The 17,790-nt window shown below is 34.0% G+C and overlaps 1 protein-coding gene and 1 pseudogene across 1 annotated transcript in view; both read right to left on the reverse strand.

Annotated features, from left to right (window-relative positions):
• Positions 1 to 680: 680 nt before the first annotated feature.
• On the reverse strand, positions 681 to 1,661 carry LOC6045791 (annotated as a pseudogene).
• A 10,138-nt stretch (positions 1,662 to 11,799) lies between these two features.
• LOC119768342 (putative cyclin-dependent serine/threonine-protein kinase DDB_G0272797/DDB_G0274007) overlaps positions 11,800 to 17,790 on the reverse strand; it is a 72,144-nt gene continuing 66,153 nt past the window's right edge. The window contains exon 4 of the mRNA XM_038258558.1: positions 11,800 to 11,954. Coding sequence (XP_038114486.1) covers positions 11,886 to 11,954 — 69 coding nt within the window. The 3' untranslated portion in view covers positions 11,800 to 11,885. The remainder of the gene's footprint in view (positions 11,955 to 17,790) is intronic.

The raw sequence follows: 17,790 nt of genomic DNA on the forward strand, positions 1-17,790 counted from the left end.
AACATTTGAAAAATGCCTATCTAATCCTTAATTATCATTTGAAAACAAGGTATCTCTTCAATATTTTAAATTTTCTGTCTCTCTCAAATCTGTTGAAATGAAAAACGCCATGCCAAAGAAATAGATCTACTTTGTCCAATTTAAAGTCAGAACAAGAGATTTTTTCGCTAGTGAGTTCATCATCCCAAAAATAATTTGAACCAATCGCTATGTAAAATGATTTTACCTCAGATAAAAACAATCAAAAGTAGTATTTATGAGCTTACTTCGTGTCTAAAATTAAGGGGTTACATACACGTAAACCGGCAAATATTTCAGAGGTTGATTTGAGCACACACTTAAACTTTTTTTCAATCTGTATTGAGGGCATTTAAATATATATTTTCATCATAAAACCCCTGACATTTAAACTGTTTGCTAAATATATAGTTTGTTCTGAAATATATATAACATTATTCATGAATAGAATCGCTTACCGTCCAATTTAGCGACTAAAGTGGCCACCAAGATTTTATTTTATAAATATTTAAAGCTGACTTCATTTGACCATTTTTGAAGTGTCCCGGAATAATTTTCTCTGTTACTGTTGTGTTGCTCTAAATTCTCGCGAGATTTTGAGGCGGAAAAAGCGATTTCGTTGAAGGCGATGAAGGTTGTCACCGATGTCATCGAGAAGGCGCCCTCCGTAGCCAAACTGGACCAGATGAGCTAGCACTTGGTACGCAGAGGCTGGCCGTAACGAGCAAGTTTCGCCTTTTTTGTCAACAAATTCAGTTATTTATTATGCAAATCTTTACCGTACTAAAAAACAGTCGAAAATGTTTGATCTAAACTAAAACATACTGCTCAGAATTTGAATCTTTTTCTTTCGGAGCAGCCTCATCTTCCGCTGACGCAGCCGGTTCCGGTTCCTTCTGCGAACCGTCCTCGTACTTTGCTGTATCTCTCTTCTCTCCATCCTTTGCCTTCCCTTTTTCAGCAGCCACCTTCTTGCCAGACTCCTTCCCGTTCTGCTCCGCCGACTCGGTCGATTCCTGCGATTTGGCGTCCTCGTTCCTTCCTTCGTTAGCCCTTTGATTACTTCGACGATCACCGCCAGCTCCGGATGCTTCAGGTTGGGTCTTGTTGCCCCGGATCTTGGCGCTGATTATTTCGTCGAGCGCGTTGATCGTGCTCTCGCGCTCCAGTCCGTTGTTGAACCGCCGGTTGAAGACGATCGCGAACGTTTTCGGTTCCTTCAGAAAATATCGGGAGCTTGCTGGCGCCGTCCATGATGTCCTTCAGGTTGGCCTTGGTGACCACTACGATCGGCACTGGTTCTTTTGCTTCTTGGTTTCGGCCGCGTCCCGCAGGATCTTGAGCCCCAATTTGGTCGGATCTTCCAGTATCGTCGTGATCAAGCAGATGTTCTGACTCGAACCGGAACTTTTTCCGACTCGAACCTGACATTTTTTCTTCTCCGTTTTGGCCGCTTCGGCTTGCTTTTGTACCTGCACCGAAATGTCCTCCTCCTTCTCTTCCGCGCCTCTTCAGCAGGTTGTTCCTTGGGTGGAGTCGCCCACCTTCCCTTATAGATCGTCGGCGTTATCATTCAGCAGCCGGAACGTGTCTCAGTGCTGTCCCGTTTGCAAATTTTGCAAGATACCAGAAATACGCGCTGGCCCGGTTTCTTCCGCGAGATATTTTTCAGCACGGCTGACAGAAGAAAAACAAATCGAACTGTCAGATGCTTTGCGTGGTGTGTCAAAGAAAAGTGTTGCCAAAAACGGTGGAATTTTGAGAAAAATCTTTTGTTATGATTTTTTTTTCAATCGATTATCATAGTTTTATTCCTGTTTATATTATTTTTAATAAATAATAACAACAGTTGAACGATTTAAATACTTTTTAACGATATTTAGGACGAAAATTCTCACATTAAAATAAGAAATGCCTAAGTACATGAACGAAATTTCTGGCAACACCAACGAATCAAATCTTGATGATTACCAATACTAATGTCACTGATGCTGGTGTTGGTACGTGTGAAATTAAAAGAAAATTTTATCGCGAAAAAACTCGATTCGCAAGTTTTGAACGACGATTTTCGCGAATTTCGCGGGTGTTGTGACATTGGTGGTAATCAGCAGATTCTCCTGGCTGCAGCACATCTAGGGATTACCTTTTTATTGAGGTAAGGCCAATTAAACAGCATTTTGAAGCTGATTTTCGGTGGTGAAATTTTTGTATGGTGAAAACAAAGTGCTGGCAAAGAGGCAAAAGTTATGGAAAATTTTAATTTTTTGGCCTGTTAAATTATATGTTTGGATTCTCGGAAATGTTTTGTGCATAGTGATTATTTTGTGTTGCAAGATGCGTGTCTATTATGGCAAGAATTTACAATATTACGAAAACGTTGTAAATTTCTACTGTTTAGGGTGGAACAAAAAAACGTCATTTTCAAGGTGGAACGGGACAGTTTTTCAACCATGTTTTTTCGCCATATTTGATGATGGCACGTTACACCTTAATGATGTGATATTACCTCAATTTAGACTGAATAAGTGGCATTCCAACGGAAAATTGTTAAATTTACACATTTTTAAGAGAGAAAATTACAAAAAAAATGTGAAATAAAATACCGAATACCAATTGTTTACGTCGAAAAATCACCCCAAAGTAAATTTTTTGAATAAGTTTAAAAAAGTATTTTATACAAGGTTTTAAATAACTGTATCAAATAAAGCTATCAGAAGTTGACAAAATCAACTCAAAATTTTGCAACTATCAAAATTTATATGAAAACCAAGGTTGTTAATCGATTGAATTATCGTCGATAATATTATCGCCGGGACGATAACGATAAGTTATTCTTCGAACAAATCTTTGTTATTATTTCTTGTTATTTTAACAACTAATCCGATCATCCCAATAACAGTTGGCGGTATGGTTCCATAGGGACCATCCATAAGCCACGTGGACACTTTCTTGGGAATCTGTTACAATCCCCCCCCCCCTTCGTGGACAATTGTTCATACAAAAAAAATATTTTTTGTATGGATCGTGAACAATCGTCATACCCCCTAAAGTGTCCACGTGGTTTATGGATGGTCCCATAACAAAAAATTTCATTCCAAAGTTGTTTTGGCTTTGAATCAATATCAGACCAATAACAAATTTTGTTATGATAACATAAACTGATATTGAACTCTTATTCAAAAATTGAGTTTTCAAGAAGAATCCATAACATTTTTATTTATTTAAACAGTATTTGTTATTGAATTGGCATGAATTTAGTTATTACCGTCTGATCGGGAAATACTAAAAATTTTCACAAAATATCATATTTTCTAGAAAATATTGAAAATTGTATAATTTACAGTATGGGTTTCAAAATATTTGAAATGTTGCATGTATTTTCGCTGTTTTTAGAGTTTTTCAAATGAAACACAAAAATTATCACAAAATAACGTATTTTTTTTAATCAACTCAAATTTTCATGATTTGCATTATGGGAAGCGAAATTTTACCTGCTTTTTATTTAAAAATAGTCTATAACAGTTAAAATACATACAAAATTTGCGAATCGTTTAGTAACCATATTGCAAATAATAAAAATTTGAGTTTTTTCGATATTTTGTTTAATTTGAGTACAATCCAGACTCGATTATCCGAAGGTTTTTCCCATAAAAACCTTCGGATCATCGAAACACGAGCAATTTTTTTTTCATATTTTTTACATTCGTACTTTTAACGTCAAATTCGAGTTCTGCTACCCCATTTTAGTGAAATTTGAATTGTTGATTGTCTATAAAGTTAAAAAAATGCATTTTTTTTATTTCATCACCGCCATTTTGGCCGCCATCTTGGATTTAAAAAATATAAATCAGTTAAGAGTAGTTTAGGGGTCATACTTTAGCTCAACAATCAAAAATAAGACAACGACATTTTTTTTGTTAACCCTCTTCAACCTAACCCAGCCTTTAGACGGGCTTCGATCTATAAAATCGCCAAAAATCAATTTTCAAACCGATTTTTGATCTTAAAAAGCATTGGAAAGAAGAACTCTTAAAATTTTAGAAAATTTCAGGATTGGAAGTTTAACTTGTTTTATGTGACTTTTCCAATGTTTTAAAAAAAGTTATTATTTTAGGGGTCAACTTTGGCTGTGTTTTTTACTAACATTTTCTTTATTTTCAGTAAAATGAAGTATGCAGTAATTTTTGTAGTGTCCCAGACTATGCCTCTACGCATTTTTTTTGCAATTTAAATGATGATGGTGCCATTCTTTAGCAGAAAATGTGAAAAACATGCAAAAAATTGAAAAAGCGACTTAAAAACGTGAAAAAATTAGATAGGCAAAATGTTATTATATGAAGTGGTAGAATAGGCCAAATACTACCAAAAACAAACATAAACTAAACAAGATGAATGCAAATTAAAATACTTAAAAATAAAACAAGAAAAATATAAAACAAGAGACGTAAAGATTTTCGCAGAACAAAAGTTGCTCAAAATGACCTCCTGAACACGGGAAAAATACATATTTTCGAAAAAAAATGGGCAGTAGAGGGTTAATTACAAAGTTTCGATTATCCGAAGTGAAATTTTGCCAAGGCCTTCAGATAATCGAGTCTGGGTTGTATTTCATTCGAAAATATTTAAAACAGTTAAAACACATTTAAAATTTCGAATTGTTTGATACCCATATTGCGAATCATAAAAAATTGAGTATTTTCGAGAAAATACGGTATTTTGTGAAAATTTTAGTATTTCATTCAAAATTTCAAAAATGCATGCCAAATTACGAATCGTTTAAAACTCATATTTTAAATTATATAAATTTAAGAACTTTAAAAAAAATACGGTATTTTGTGATTTTTTTTAGTATTTATACTTTGAAACTTACCATATTATCAAAAAAAAAACATAATTTGTTTGGTTTTAGTCAATTTTAGAAAAATATTAAATATAAGTAATCGTCCGATAGAATTGTCGGAATAACGATAACAATAACAATAGATTATCGTTACCTCGATCATTTTATCGTTAACAAACTTGATGAAAACATCATCAAAAATACATCAGATTTTTAAGGTGGATTGTTAAGGTGTACGGACAAGTTTTCGGCATACATTTTGATTTTTTATGTTAAACACTTTGAAAGTTACAAATAACAGTATAGATAAAGATTCGAGAACAAAAAAAAAACTAATAAATTTTAATTTTCTTTAAATTTTTTAACAGAAAAATAATAATATCTAAAAACATTGAAATAAATTAGAACAATTCGTTTTTGGATGATTCTTGCGCTCAAATATTTAACGTCCAATCAAGCCCGAACCACCCCAGCTCCAAATTCACTCAACTAAACGATAGAATCGCCAGAAGCCGCGCACTGACTGTGGCTAGAATGGGAGCACTCGCGTTGATTCATCATCCATTCCAAAGCCATGAGACAGCTACGGCGACCAAACGACGTCAGTGCGACAACTTCTTGCAAGAACAGCAAACCCAAACCCAATAATCATGTGAGCGGTCACACTCAGTTGTTTGAACGAAAACTTCGACTGATTTGTTGTTAAAAAGTTTGAGTTTAAATGATTTTAATTTTAATGAGTTAAATTCGTTATTGTTTCTCGTTTCTCAAGCAAGAGAAGGAATTTCAACGAAAGAGAGAGAGAGAGTTGCTCTCTTGCTCACTGTCTTGCATTATCGGCGTCTAGTTAATGCAAGACAGTGAGCAAGAGAGCAACTCTCTCTTTCGATCAAATTCCTTCTCTTGCTCAGTGTCACTGCTGTCAGTTTCGGCATCTTTTGATAACATTGTCAAATTTGTCTCATTTCATGATACTGAGTGTACCCTATGACGCCGTTTGACAGGAGAGCTCGGTCGACAACGGGTCGCCTGGACACTTTCGGACGACACGACGCGGAAGATCACTTGTAAGACTTCTGTCCGATTGCGATTGGGGAGGGAGCAGAGGTAAAGGGAGGTGAAGAGTCAACCGCCAGTACAAGTGTATACGTTGAATTGTAGTGGGAGTATAGGGTTTCAAGTCGTGAAGTCGGTTGGCGGGGAGACTTGCGATGAGAGGAAGAATTTAATTTAAAAAATGAAGCGCACAGGTCAATCCCGAGAGGTCATATGTGTTTTCTATCAAGAGCTGAAGCGATTCTTGTCTCTGCTGTGTGGCTTCTGGGAATTTGAACCGCGCGAACGGTTGAGGAAGTGAGTGTTCTCTGACAGATTGGGTCGCTCATTCAATTTGGTTGTTCGCTTCGTTTTTCCTGAACCGGATTCAATTTGGAGCTCGGAACGCTGAAGGGCCTCTCCGTGTCGTGTACAAGAGTTGGAAGAGTTGACTATTTCTTGGAAATCATCATCTTCAACAACTTGTTGGAGGCAGATGGAGGAGATGTTACAGTGGCAATTTGCACACAGCGCAGCAGATGTGTGACTACCCACAGTGATACCTTCTTGACGTTACGCGATGAATCCCAAAATACTTCCAAGAATCCAACCCATAAAGCTCATCTCCCTTTCCGGAGCATTATACCAACACATCAGCAGCTATTTCAAGATTTTCCACTTGACGAATCCGCTTAAAATTCGCGCTTCCTGGCTTCTTCCAGAGTTCCGAAATTCCCCAAACCCCCGCCAGAAGTTCGTCATTATCATCCTACTCAGTACGAGAATTCCCAGAACTTGCCATATTCCCTGACAATACTGTTCTTCGGCGCTGAAAAGGATCGTCGACGTTGCTTTCGTTCTGTGAATTTGAGAACACGGAGAGAAATTCAATTCTTCGATTTCTTTACATCAACGCAATATTTTTGAAAGAATCTTACTTATTCACGGTGTCATGAACGAATGTTCATGCTAGTTGTCTAAAACCGATATTTTTCCGTGTCGTATTCACCTAAATGTGCCAGTACAATAGTAAAACGCCAACAGGAAAACTATTTTTGGCTCCGCCAACGCGCGTGCAGTTTCGTTTCGTCATCTCGGGATAATGTCTGTCGTCGTTGATGGGTGAGAGTTCCCCGTCCAAACTGTGTGGGGTAGCTGCAGGAGGGAGGGTTCGTCGTCCTTTGGGAAATGGTGGTTGGTGGCCGGATGGTGGACGACAAAGTTGGGTTCTTCGCGGAGGAATAGAGCTAGTGAAAATATATTATTGAAGGTTTCCTGAGTGTTCGGGATTGGGACGGATAATGTGAGGTATTTGGTGAAGCTTAAATTGGTAGGCATGGCAGAGGTAGATTTGGCGTTGAAACTAAGAAGTTATTTTGTGCAAATAAATTAAAATTACCTAAACTTATGTATTCCCAACATAACAGAATTTAACTGATGTTTAACTGATTGAAAAAATAATGTCGAAGAGTTGAGTCTTTGAGTCTTATCTAGGAAGCCTTTGGAAACTTATCAAAAGTTGCATCTGATTGAATTGATCAATACTGATTTTTTTGGTGTAATTTCTATTATTTTGACATAACCTTATAGAAGCCATCCATAAACCACGTAGACACCGTAGACAGCGTAATATTGTATGGTTATCCCTTTTGAAATGTTAGTCTTGATTTAAAAAAAATGTTTTCTAAGAGATCGAAAATTTTTACGAATATTTTAACATTGAAAATTGGATCATTAGTTGCTGAGATATCGACATTGGTAGGTTGCAACTAAATGCTCTTCATCTTTGATATATTTTTCGTTTTATTATTAACTGATTACATATGTTTATTAACTTCAAATTGTTTTACATTTTTGCATTGAGTTGAATACATTTGGGTAAAAAAGAAAAATTACTTTAAAAACTAATCCTAACTTATTTAACTAAAATAAGCAACTAAGGGTCGTATCAACAAAGTTCAAAAAAGCAAAACATAGAGAATTTTCTCAGCTTTTCAAAAATATTCCTTTAAAAAGTGGGCAAACATTTATTAAAAAAAAAAATAAATAACTGCGACTATTTTCGAAAAAATTACCTGATAATAGCTATAACATGAAAATGGTGCACTTTATCAAAATTTCACTAAAGAACTTATTGATTGCAAATTTGATTTTACATCGGAAATTATTGTTAATTTTTTTTGCGGCCAATATTTCTTTTTTTTTGTCAGTACTGATTCAAAATTTTTAACTCGGTGAAAAATGTTTACTCATTCTGGAAATTTCTTGAAAGTTGGTATTTGATGATAAAACATTAAAAAAATGAAAAAATGAAAAATTGTGTTTTTTGCAAATTAATTTTAAGTGACAATAAGGCCGTTGCAAATATTTTTTTTAGTTTATGTCGACTCTGATCAAAGTCGAGGAGCGGGGGTGGAGTAAAAAATAAAAAAGCAAAAAATTTAAATTATAGGCCACGGTGTCACCATTTGAATGAAAAAAGTGTTTTAAAATGCATCATACACCTGTCCAGTTGTTTTGCAATCATTGATTTCCAAAATTTCTAAATACCTACTGACGAAAATTTTATTTTTGCAAGATAAAAAAAAAGTTTTTGAGGTGCTGTACATTGTGATTTAATAAAAGTTCAAAATATTTTTAAACGAGTCCAAACATGTTCAATATGATTAACAATGCAGAGAAATGCATTAAAGATTGTTCTTAGTTGATTAGACATCTATTTCCATTGAAATTTTGATATTTTTTTAAAACAATATTTTTTTGTCCCCTGATTTTTCGGACCAATTTTGAAGGGGAGGCGACATATACTTTAAAAAATATGTGCAACGGCCTAAGTGAAATTAAAAATCACAAAAAAAAATTACCTTGCATCATTTTTTTTTCAGCGTAGTCCTTATTTATACCTACAACTTTACCGAAGACACCATAACGATAAAAAAAATCCTTCAACAGATACAGATTTTTGAATTTTCATGAATCATTTTTGTTTTGAAAATTCTAAAATTTTCATGATTAAAAATATAGTATAAATAGTATAGATTTAATGATATGAAAGAAAATTTTTTTTTTCGTTTTCTTTTGTTTAAACATCAAATTCGAGTTATACGACCCTATTTCAGTCAAATTAAAAAATATAATTAATGGTTGATTGCCTGTTTAATGATAAAATGCATTTTTTCAATATTTCGTCACCGCCATTTTGGATTCAAAAATTCTAAAACACTTTAGCTTTAGGTGTCATACTTAAGCTCTACAATCAAAAATAAGGTAAAGAAAAAAAATTTTTTTTTGTTCTATTATCCGAAGTGAAATTTTTCCAATGCCCTCGGACTATCGAGTCTGGACTGTATTTCTATTTTCACATTAAAATGTGACTAAAATTTCATGCTAGGGGAAATATACCCATTTTAATCACACTAAGCCGTTCGACCAATTCTCATCACTTTTGCCATTTCTGCTATTAAATCAACATTTTCAGATGTTTCAACAATGGAGAGTTGCTTGCTCACTTTTATTTGAGCTATTTATTACTTTGGAACAGTCAAAAACACTTTACATAAGCTGTAATTCATGATCAAAGTGCTGATAGGCCGATAATAGAAATAGGCTGAGAAAGGGTATAGTTCCCCTAATTGACTCTTGTTGAAAATCATGCAAGTTTGATTTTTTTAATTCAGTATTTTGTAAAAAAAACGGTATTTAACACTAAAAACTCTAATGTAGTGGAAAAAATTGGAAATAAAATCGAAGAATATTTGCAAGTTGATTTAAGTAAAAAAAACTAAATTTGGTGGATTTTCTATTTTGAAAACGGTTTTGAGTACTTACACTTTCAAACAAACTACTATCAGCAATGTTTTAAGTCAATATTTTTTGAGTTTGAGGACAGTAACATTATCGGCTATTGGAATAGAACTGTAAGTCAAATGTTCATATATTTAGTCAATCCGCCTTTTACATCAAAACCACGTTGAAAAATATTAATTTTCAAAACAAGTTCAAGTTTTCAGCATCCATTTCAGTGCTGGAAAATAGAGAGTGCATAATTGACAAAGGGAGCGCGTGGTCGTAAAAAATATTCGGAGTGAAAAGTGTTTTTTTTTGTGTGTGCCTTTTGTTTCGCATTTTTGTCGTGAATTGTGTGCTGCGAAGAGAAGATTGCCCTCTGAAAATGCAGCGTCATCAGTGCAAAATTGGCAAAAAGAGCGCTTGGTCGTAAAAAATATTCGGAGTGAAAAATGATTTCTTTTGTGATTTTCAAAACCCTTCCTATATCATCGTTGATCGGAAGGCACGGCATCGGGTTGATTTTGTTTAAATTTTTCGAATAAGGTTTAATTTTTTTGCGGTGAAAAAGCAATTTCTATATAATGAACGAAAGACGCACTGATAATTTGTATCGTTGAGTTAATAATGGAGCAAAATAACTGTGTGTGAGTGATTTTTTTTTGTTAACCAGAAAGACCTTCCCATAGCATCGTTGCTCGGAAGGTTCGTCGACGGGTCTGTTATGAAAGTTCTCCCCTTAGCGTCGTAGCTCGGGAGGCATCGAAAAGCCAATACCTTATCCTACTAACCCAAAAAAAAAATAATCACGTGATGCTTGAAGGAGATGCTGTGGATTCAACGGTCTCAAGCGGTATCAACAAGTATATAGCGATATGACTATGTGCTCGATTAGTCTGCAACTTCAACTATCGGACTAACATTCCTCCCTTTCGTTGAACTGCAGGCTTCTTGGGAGGGCGCCGGTATTGACTAATAAAGTAGGGATCTTCAGAGGTTAAACAGTGAACGGATGGTTGGCTCCCACTGATCATTTTTGATTCATTGTTTAACTTCAGCTGATCTGTTAATAACGGAGTAGCAGCTCATTGGCAGTCAACCATGCTCATGCTCATGCTCAATGTTTTAAGTCAATATTTTTTGAGTTTGAGGACAGTAACATTATCGGCTATTTATATTTTCCGTTTTTTTATGTCAAAAATTAGTGTCAATTGAACTAAAGCTTTGTCAAGTGTGAGATTCTAGTATGAAATTTGAAGCTCTACAACTTTGTCGAATTCCCCAAAGCGATCTGAGATAAGCCTGAAATATTGTTTTAAACGATGCGAAGAAGTCATTTTAGTATAGAAAATATATATACAAGGCAAAAAAAAAGTTGAATTTTGGATAGTTGAAAATTTGGTAGGTTGAATATTACCTCTTTTTTATGCAATATTACCTAAAAATGTGTAAAAATCAAAACCTGATGAATATTCACCAGAAACTGATGAATATTCATAAGTTTCTGATGCAACATCGCACATTTTTTTGACACAAAATCTGTCACCATTTCCTGATGCATATTACCATCATTTTTTTCTGTGTATATTTTTAAAACAAACTCCAAACAATTAAAAAAAACATTTCTTAAATGATCTATCCTAAAAAAGTTATCTATATTTTTTATTGAATCTATTTCGATAGAAAATAAAAAAGTGCATCTCGAAACGATTATAAATTTATAACAAAAATTTCGTAAATTACAAAAAAAAATCGTAGCCAAATCAAATATGCATCTTTGCCATAGACATTTATTTTTTTGAATTTTTTTTTATTGTAATTTAAAACTAACCAAGGACTTATGACACTCTAATTATTGTAATAAGATAAGAAATGGAAAGAAAAAAAATGTTGAGAACTCTTATATTGAAGAACCACCCTAACCTTGATGAAGACAATTGAAAACACCACACTGAGAGTGGATTTTATTCTTATTTTCGCGCCTTGCTTGCGCTTACTTCAAGTTGTTGTTGTCACCAGCCAAGTCAGCCAGCCAGACAGAGCGGAGTGAGCACAAACGAAGCGTCGTCTTTAATTAATGGTTTCCTTTTAATTGAAGAGAAACTTAACCACTATGGCTGGGGGCTGCTCGTCCAACTTCAGTGAGTGTACTAAATTTAAACGAATTTAATCACTTTCAACGCTTACGCTCTCTCAGTCGCGGTTGTCACCAAATCGTTAAGATTGCTGGGTTACTAGTACTGAAGAACTTGAGGGACAATTTGCTCGCAAGTACCTGGAACGAAACGGAAAGAGAGATTTTATTAGACGCAACCGTGAAATCAAATTTTACTCCCAATTTATTGACACTCATTCAGTTTACAATGGGCCTCGTAAAAATTTAAAAACCGGTTCAATTACCTAACACTTGACTTGGTGCGTCCAAGTTACGACCGCAATCCACCTTAATTGGTCCTTCCCCACGAGTCGTCGTCCACCCCGTGCTGGACTAGACAACACGTCCCTTCCCTAATCCAGCGTTGCTGTGGAGAGCAGCACGTGCTGTGTCGTAAAGTCATTAGCTCCAATCATATTTCCTCCCACCATTTTTTTTTCTTTTCGGGGGGTGGGGGTGAGGAAAATTTGGAGCATGCTTTAGGGAAAACGAGCGACCACGTGCCACCTCTTGCTCTCTCGAGGAAAAACGATTATTTTCATTAAATTCTTCTTCGACGCCGTTGGCGTCATCGTCGTAATCATAACTTTTAATTCTTGGTCAGACGGGTGATGTTAGGAGGAGGTGGAGGAGGAGGGAAATGGTTCGCGGTTTTTGGCCACTTTGGTTGACCGCTCTCTGGAATGCGTTCCATAAGTGGGAGGTCCTTGAGCAAGGGAGTGCTTTAAAGACATTTTGGGTGGGGATTTTATTTGGAAATTTATTATTTTTGAAAAAATTAACGATACAAAATTTCGAATCATGAAAATCTAATATTTTTCGACATTATTGATGTCTTCTTAACTTTGAAAAAAATCTCTTGGCGTGTATTTTGATAACCTTTCTAAACTTTTATAACAAGAAGATAGTAAATTTTTATCAAAATTCACGACATTCAAATTTAAAAAGTAAAGAAATATCAGTAAAGTAATGATAGTTTTTGATGTGGTAGCCGATTCTTTGATATCAGAATCTTTTTTTTTTAACTTGCCAAATAAAAATAAATATGAGTGAGGTTGATACTTTTTATGGCTTCAGTTGTATTTTTTCCAGAAAACTTGTGGAATATGTGAAAAACCATATTAAAAGAAGATAGTGACAACACAACACAAAATCTGGCAACATTCCAAGCTGTTATTTAGTTACAAATGTAATTTTTGCAATTCCGTCGTGAAACTACTTACTTTTCCTGTCATTCTTGAACGACGAAATAGCCTACTTTTCTGTACCAAAAATAACAGAATCGAATAGCAATATAAATGCTGAAAAGTTCTACTTTTTACCACCGAAATGGGTGCCGAAAAGTTGAACTTTTCAGCACTTGTTTCGAAAAGTAACACTTTTCAACATTTTATTGATTTAAACGATTTATTGACAAAATACATGAAAATTCGACTAAAAATTTCACTCAATAGGTGTTTTTTGAAATTGCAAAAAATGTTGTATGGAACTCGTTGCAAAACTTGATTTTTTCAGCCCTCGCAAAATCCTCTTTTTACAACTTATTGCATAAACTACTATTTTATAATCAAATGACATTTTCGACTAACAAACGAATTGATTTAAAGTTCAGTACAGTGCACAGTGTTCTAGGTTCAACAATTGAAATTGCAATCCGAAAAAATTTTTTTTTTAATATTTTTTTCTCTTGATCAAATATAATTCCTAAAATCCAATCCATTTAGGATAATTTTGTGATATGACTTTGCAATCGAAAAGAGCTTTAAATAAGTGTTGATTAATGCACCATTTTTTAGTTAAAGCCAGTTTAGGTTCGATTTTGTAGAAAATCATATTTTTTTTTATATTATAGCCCATGAGTACACATTTTTGATACTTTTTTCTAAATAAGCCGAAAATACAATTTTACGCTTTTTTTAAAATTTTATTGTGATTTCAAAAAAAAAAAAATAGAGAGATAATATCATTAATAATCATATTTTGACATCCAAATTGGATAATAATTTTCTTAGATATTTTTTAATATTTGAAAAGTTTTATCTCAGGGATAAAAATACCAATCTTCAATATTTCTGAGCTGACTTTATAGCAAATTTTCTCAGCTTAAAAATTTGATCAAATATGAGCACTCATCGGCACAATTTTTAAAAAATCTAATGATTTTTTACAAAATCGAACTTAAAGTGTCAAAAGCTCTAAAACGGTGCAATCTTTCAAAATTAAATGTTTATTACATTTCGATTTCAAATTAGATTATAAATTTTTAAAAAATTATCCAAATGCTATGCTTGAAATTTGTTTTAAGAACGGTCTCAGAAACAGTCCGAAAAATGAGGAGTAAAAAACCATTTTTAGAAAACTTCTAAACTTGAATGCACTTAAAACAATTTTTAACGGCATTTATAATAATCTTTAGAATGTTTGAGTTGATTCAAAAATATTTAAAGTGTTTATTAATCTTAGTGTTTTTTTCGCAAAATATTTTTTTCAATAATTAAGAATTATTGAAAACTTATGATCGCAATCCAACTATACTGCTGTATAACACATTTTTTTATGAATTATGCCTTGAAATATCGAAAATTCCGGCATGGTATTATTTTTTTTTTTGTTTTTTACGCCTCGACCTCGGCTAGAGATACAAGAAAAACTTTGAAAAATATTTGCGTTGGCCTAAAAAGAAAACTCGAAAAATAACCAGATAGAAAAGCAAAGATCGAAAAGCACTTAAAGAAAAGGAAAGAAAAAACTACTAAAAATGTGCCTCAAATATCCATCTGCACACAGTAAAACCTGATCAAATTCTGATCAAATGTCTGTGGTTGAGGATGACAAAAAAACATGTCCCACAGATATCTTAAAACTGACTGAAGGTTTTTTTTTTACAAATTTGATCCAATCGGTCTGGTTAAAGGTTCCATAAGTCCACGTTAAAAATTTTCAAGTTTGATAAAGAACTTCAAAAGTTATACACAAAAATACATTTTAGGAAATGGAACAATGAATTGAACAGGTCTGGCTCGGATGTCGTAAATTAAACCTTTCGACCTCTAGCGGATATTTTTCGAAATACAGTAGAATCTCTCGTTGTCGATATTGAAGGGACAGTGAGAGAGGGAGTTACCAAATTATAGAATGTTAAATCAAAATAATCTTCTTAAAGGGACTGAAAATTTTATTGACAGCTGGAACAATATTGATATCGAGAAGATCGACAGCCAGAGAGTCCACTGTATTGCTTTTAAAAAGGGGTTTTCCAGCCCTCTGGCACCACTGTAAATGTCTAGAACGTTGGACAGTCACCAAAACCTCGAAGAGCCCAGGCATTGGTATGTATGAAGAGCCCACCAAAAACAATGCATTGGATGAATCAGAAGACACCAGATTGTTTGCATTAAAAAAAGGGAAATGGCGAACGCGAAAGAAAATAAGATTTTGGTGTTAATTTATTACAAAATTCGGTTTAAATGGTCAGGCGACAAGGGGCTGGAAACTCTAATATTTTTTTAAAAATACTGAGTATATTAACGATATTCCAGTATACTTGTTAGTATACTAACCGAAAAGCAATAAACTGTTAGTATATTAAGATACTCTCAGTATATTGGTAAGTATACTGGCGATATGTAAAGGAAATAATAAGTATACTAACATATATTTTGATATACTGGTTGACATAATAATTATAGCTCTAAGAGTTTCCAACCCCTTGTCAGGCGAGTGGTCCTGTATATCTAAGGCAGATTTCCGGACATATAATGTGTGTGTATGAGGCCGGAGTCGAAGGAGCTCTTGGATCGGATAGCGGGATGAGCAGCCGGAGAAGCTGGAGTAGTTTTAACCAATTTAAAAAATCCGATTCGATTTTGGTTTTTTCTTTTGAAAGGTTTTAAGCTTTTTTTTTAATCTCTGACGTGGTATTAACATTTTTTTTTTATTAAGTTGGACTTGTACCAAAACTTTTGCCTTTTTGAACCACAGACCAAAAAAGACTTTAAAAATAAGAAAAAAAATAAATTTGAGCCGCAAAAAAGTATGCATTATCATCATGATTGTTTAAATGTTATGAAAATGCACTCTAACAAAACAAAAAAAAAACATAATCAAATTTGTAATCGAAGCTAAGTTAGTTTATCTTTGATAAAATTACCCCTTTTCGATTTTAGCTATTTCATGTTTAATAGATTATTTCTGGTAAATATAATTAAATTTCTAACAATGTTTTATTTTTGGACAGCTAATAAAATTCTGAATAATATTCATTTTGTCCTTAACAAAAGACATAAGATCAAAAAAATAATGGTTAGAAGGGCAGAAGGTCCAAAGTGAACAAAAGATCGATTTAAAAATAGGTCCTTATTCAAACGAATTTAAGATTTTTTCAAACCTATTTTTGTTTTGTTTGTTTAAATTTTTTAAGAACGGTTCAAACTCATACATTTTTTTGAAAATATTTCGTTTTATTTATTTTTTTCTTGGTTCTGTTGTATTTATGTGAATTTTCGCAATCTATAATAATTTACACATGTTTCGGTTATATTTTTCTGAGTTTTATAAAATGTCATAATATAAACATAATTAACAGAAATTCCCCACGAAAACAGCATGATTCGAAAAAGAAGTTCTCCTATCGGGCTCAAAATTTTCTGGGGTTTTCTTGGCCGAAATAATTAGACCCGTATTTTTTTGTTTGGCCATTAGGGTGAACTACGCCGTGTTTGGGTGGTCCGAAAAATGGCAATTTTCGTCGATTTTCGCAAAAACCACTTTTTCCAAAAAATCATATCTCCACGCTATTTTATCCGATTTTAACTGTCTTAGACGCAAAGGAAAGGTGATTAGTTTGGCTATTTAGGAAAAATAGTAAGAAGTTTCAAAAAATCTAGCTTAACATTTGAAAAGGTCGTATGAAAACTTAAAATGCTGTTTTGAAGGTCTCGGGACCAAAGAGCCTATATCAGAAATATTTTTATCGGATTTCTCGGAAAATTTCACATAACATATCAAAAAATGATGATGTTATGTTGCCGATACTCCGAGATACAATTTTTTGAAAATAAAAACTGGGTTTTTCGACGCGCCACGTGCAAAAATGCAAAATTTACGAAAACGGGAAAAAATCGACTTTTTTCACTAAAACTGCGATAACTTGAAAATTTCAGCGATATTTTCGTATAGGTCACATGTTAGGGTACCAAAAGTTGCGTATTTCAAGTCAAAATAATTTATTTTTGTTTCTGTAAAACTTTTTGTAAGATTTTTATTTTATCATACAAGGTAATTTACTAAACAAAATATGAAAAAAGTCTGAAATCAAAATGTTGTCAAATTAATTCTTTTATTTATTTTTGCAAAAAAAACAACTGTGATCAAACGTTTCACTTTATTTTGTTCAATAAATCTGCGTTTGTTCTTTGCAATTTAGTATTCAGTCTGAAAAAACGGTGTAATTTCCGCGAACAAATAAAAAAAAAAATATACAGTCAGTTGATTTCCCAACGCCAATGTCAATTATTCCATTACAAATATTCCCCCCTCCCGACTAGCCAAAGGTCCTTCTCTCAACCAAAACGTTCCCCATGGAACCACGTCCTCCAGTCCTCCAAGAAAATTAGGAACGGGAGGAAGGATCACCGAGGTGGCCACTTCCAGATGTCGATTAACGATTATGACTTTCTTTCCATTCCGTGGCCGCGGGAGGGGAAAATTCTCCGCTCACGATCCGCCCGGAGCACGTTCACGAGCTGATTTATGGGCAGTTAATTAATTTGTTTGGTTTTAAGAAGATTACCGGGAATGAGCGGGGGGGAGGAGGTGTCCTTCCAAGGACGATTACAATACATGGCGGATCCTTAAGGGACCATTCTCCGCGGTGACCTTTTTGCCCACGCAAACACGAAACATTATCCAATTTCGGAGAGTGACTTTCCCCTTGAGGGGGGAAAAGCTCGATAAT

Source organism: Culex quinquefasciatus, chromosome 1 (assembly GCF_015732765.1).
Source record: "Culex quinquefasciatus strain JHB chromosome 1, VPISU_Cqui_1.0_pri_paternal, whole genome shotgun sequence".
Classification (NCBI taxonomy): Eukaryota; Metazoa; Arthropoda; class Insecta; order Diptera; family Culicidae; genus Culex; species Culex quinquefasciatus.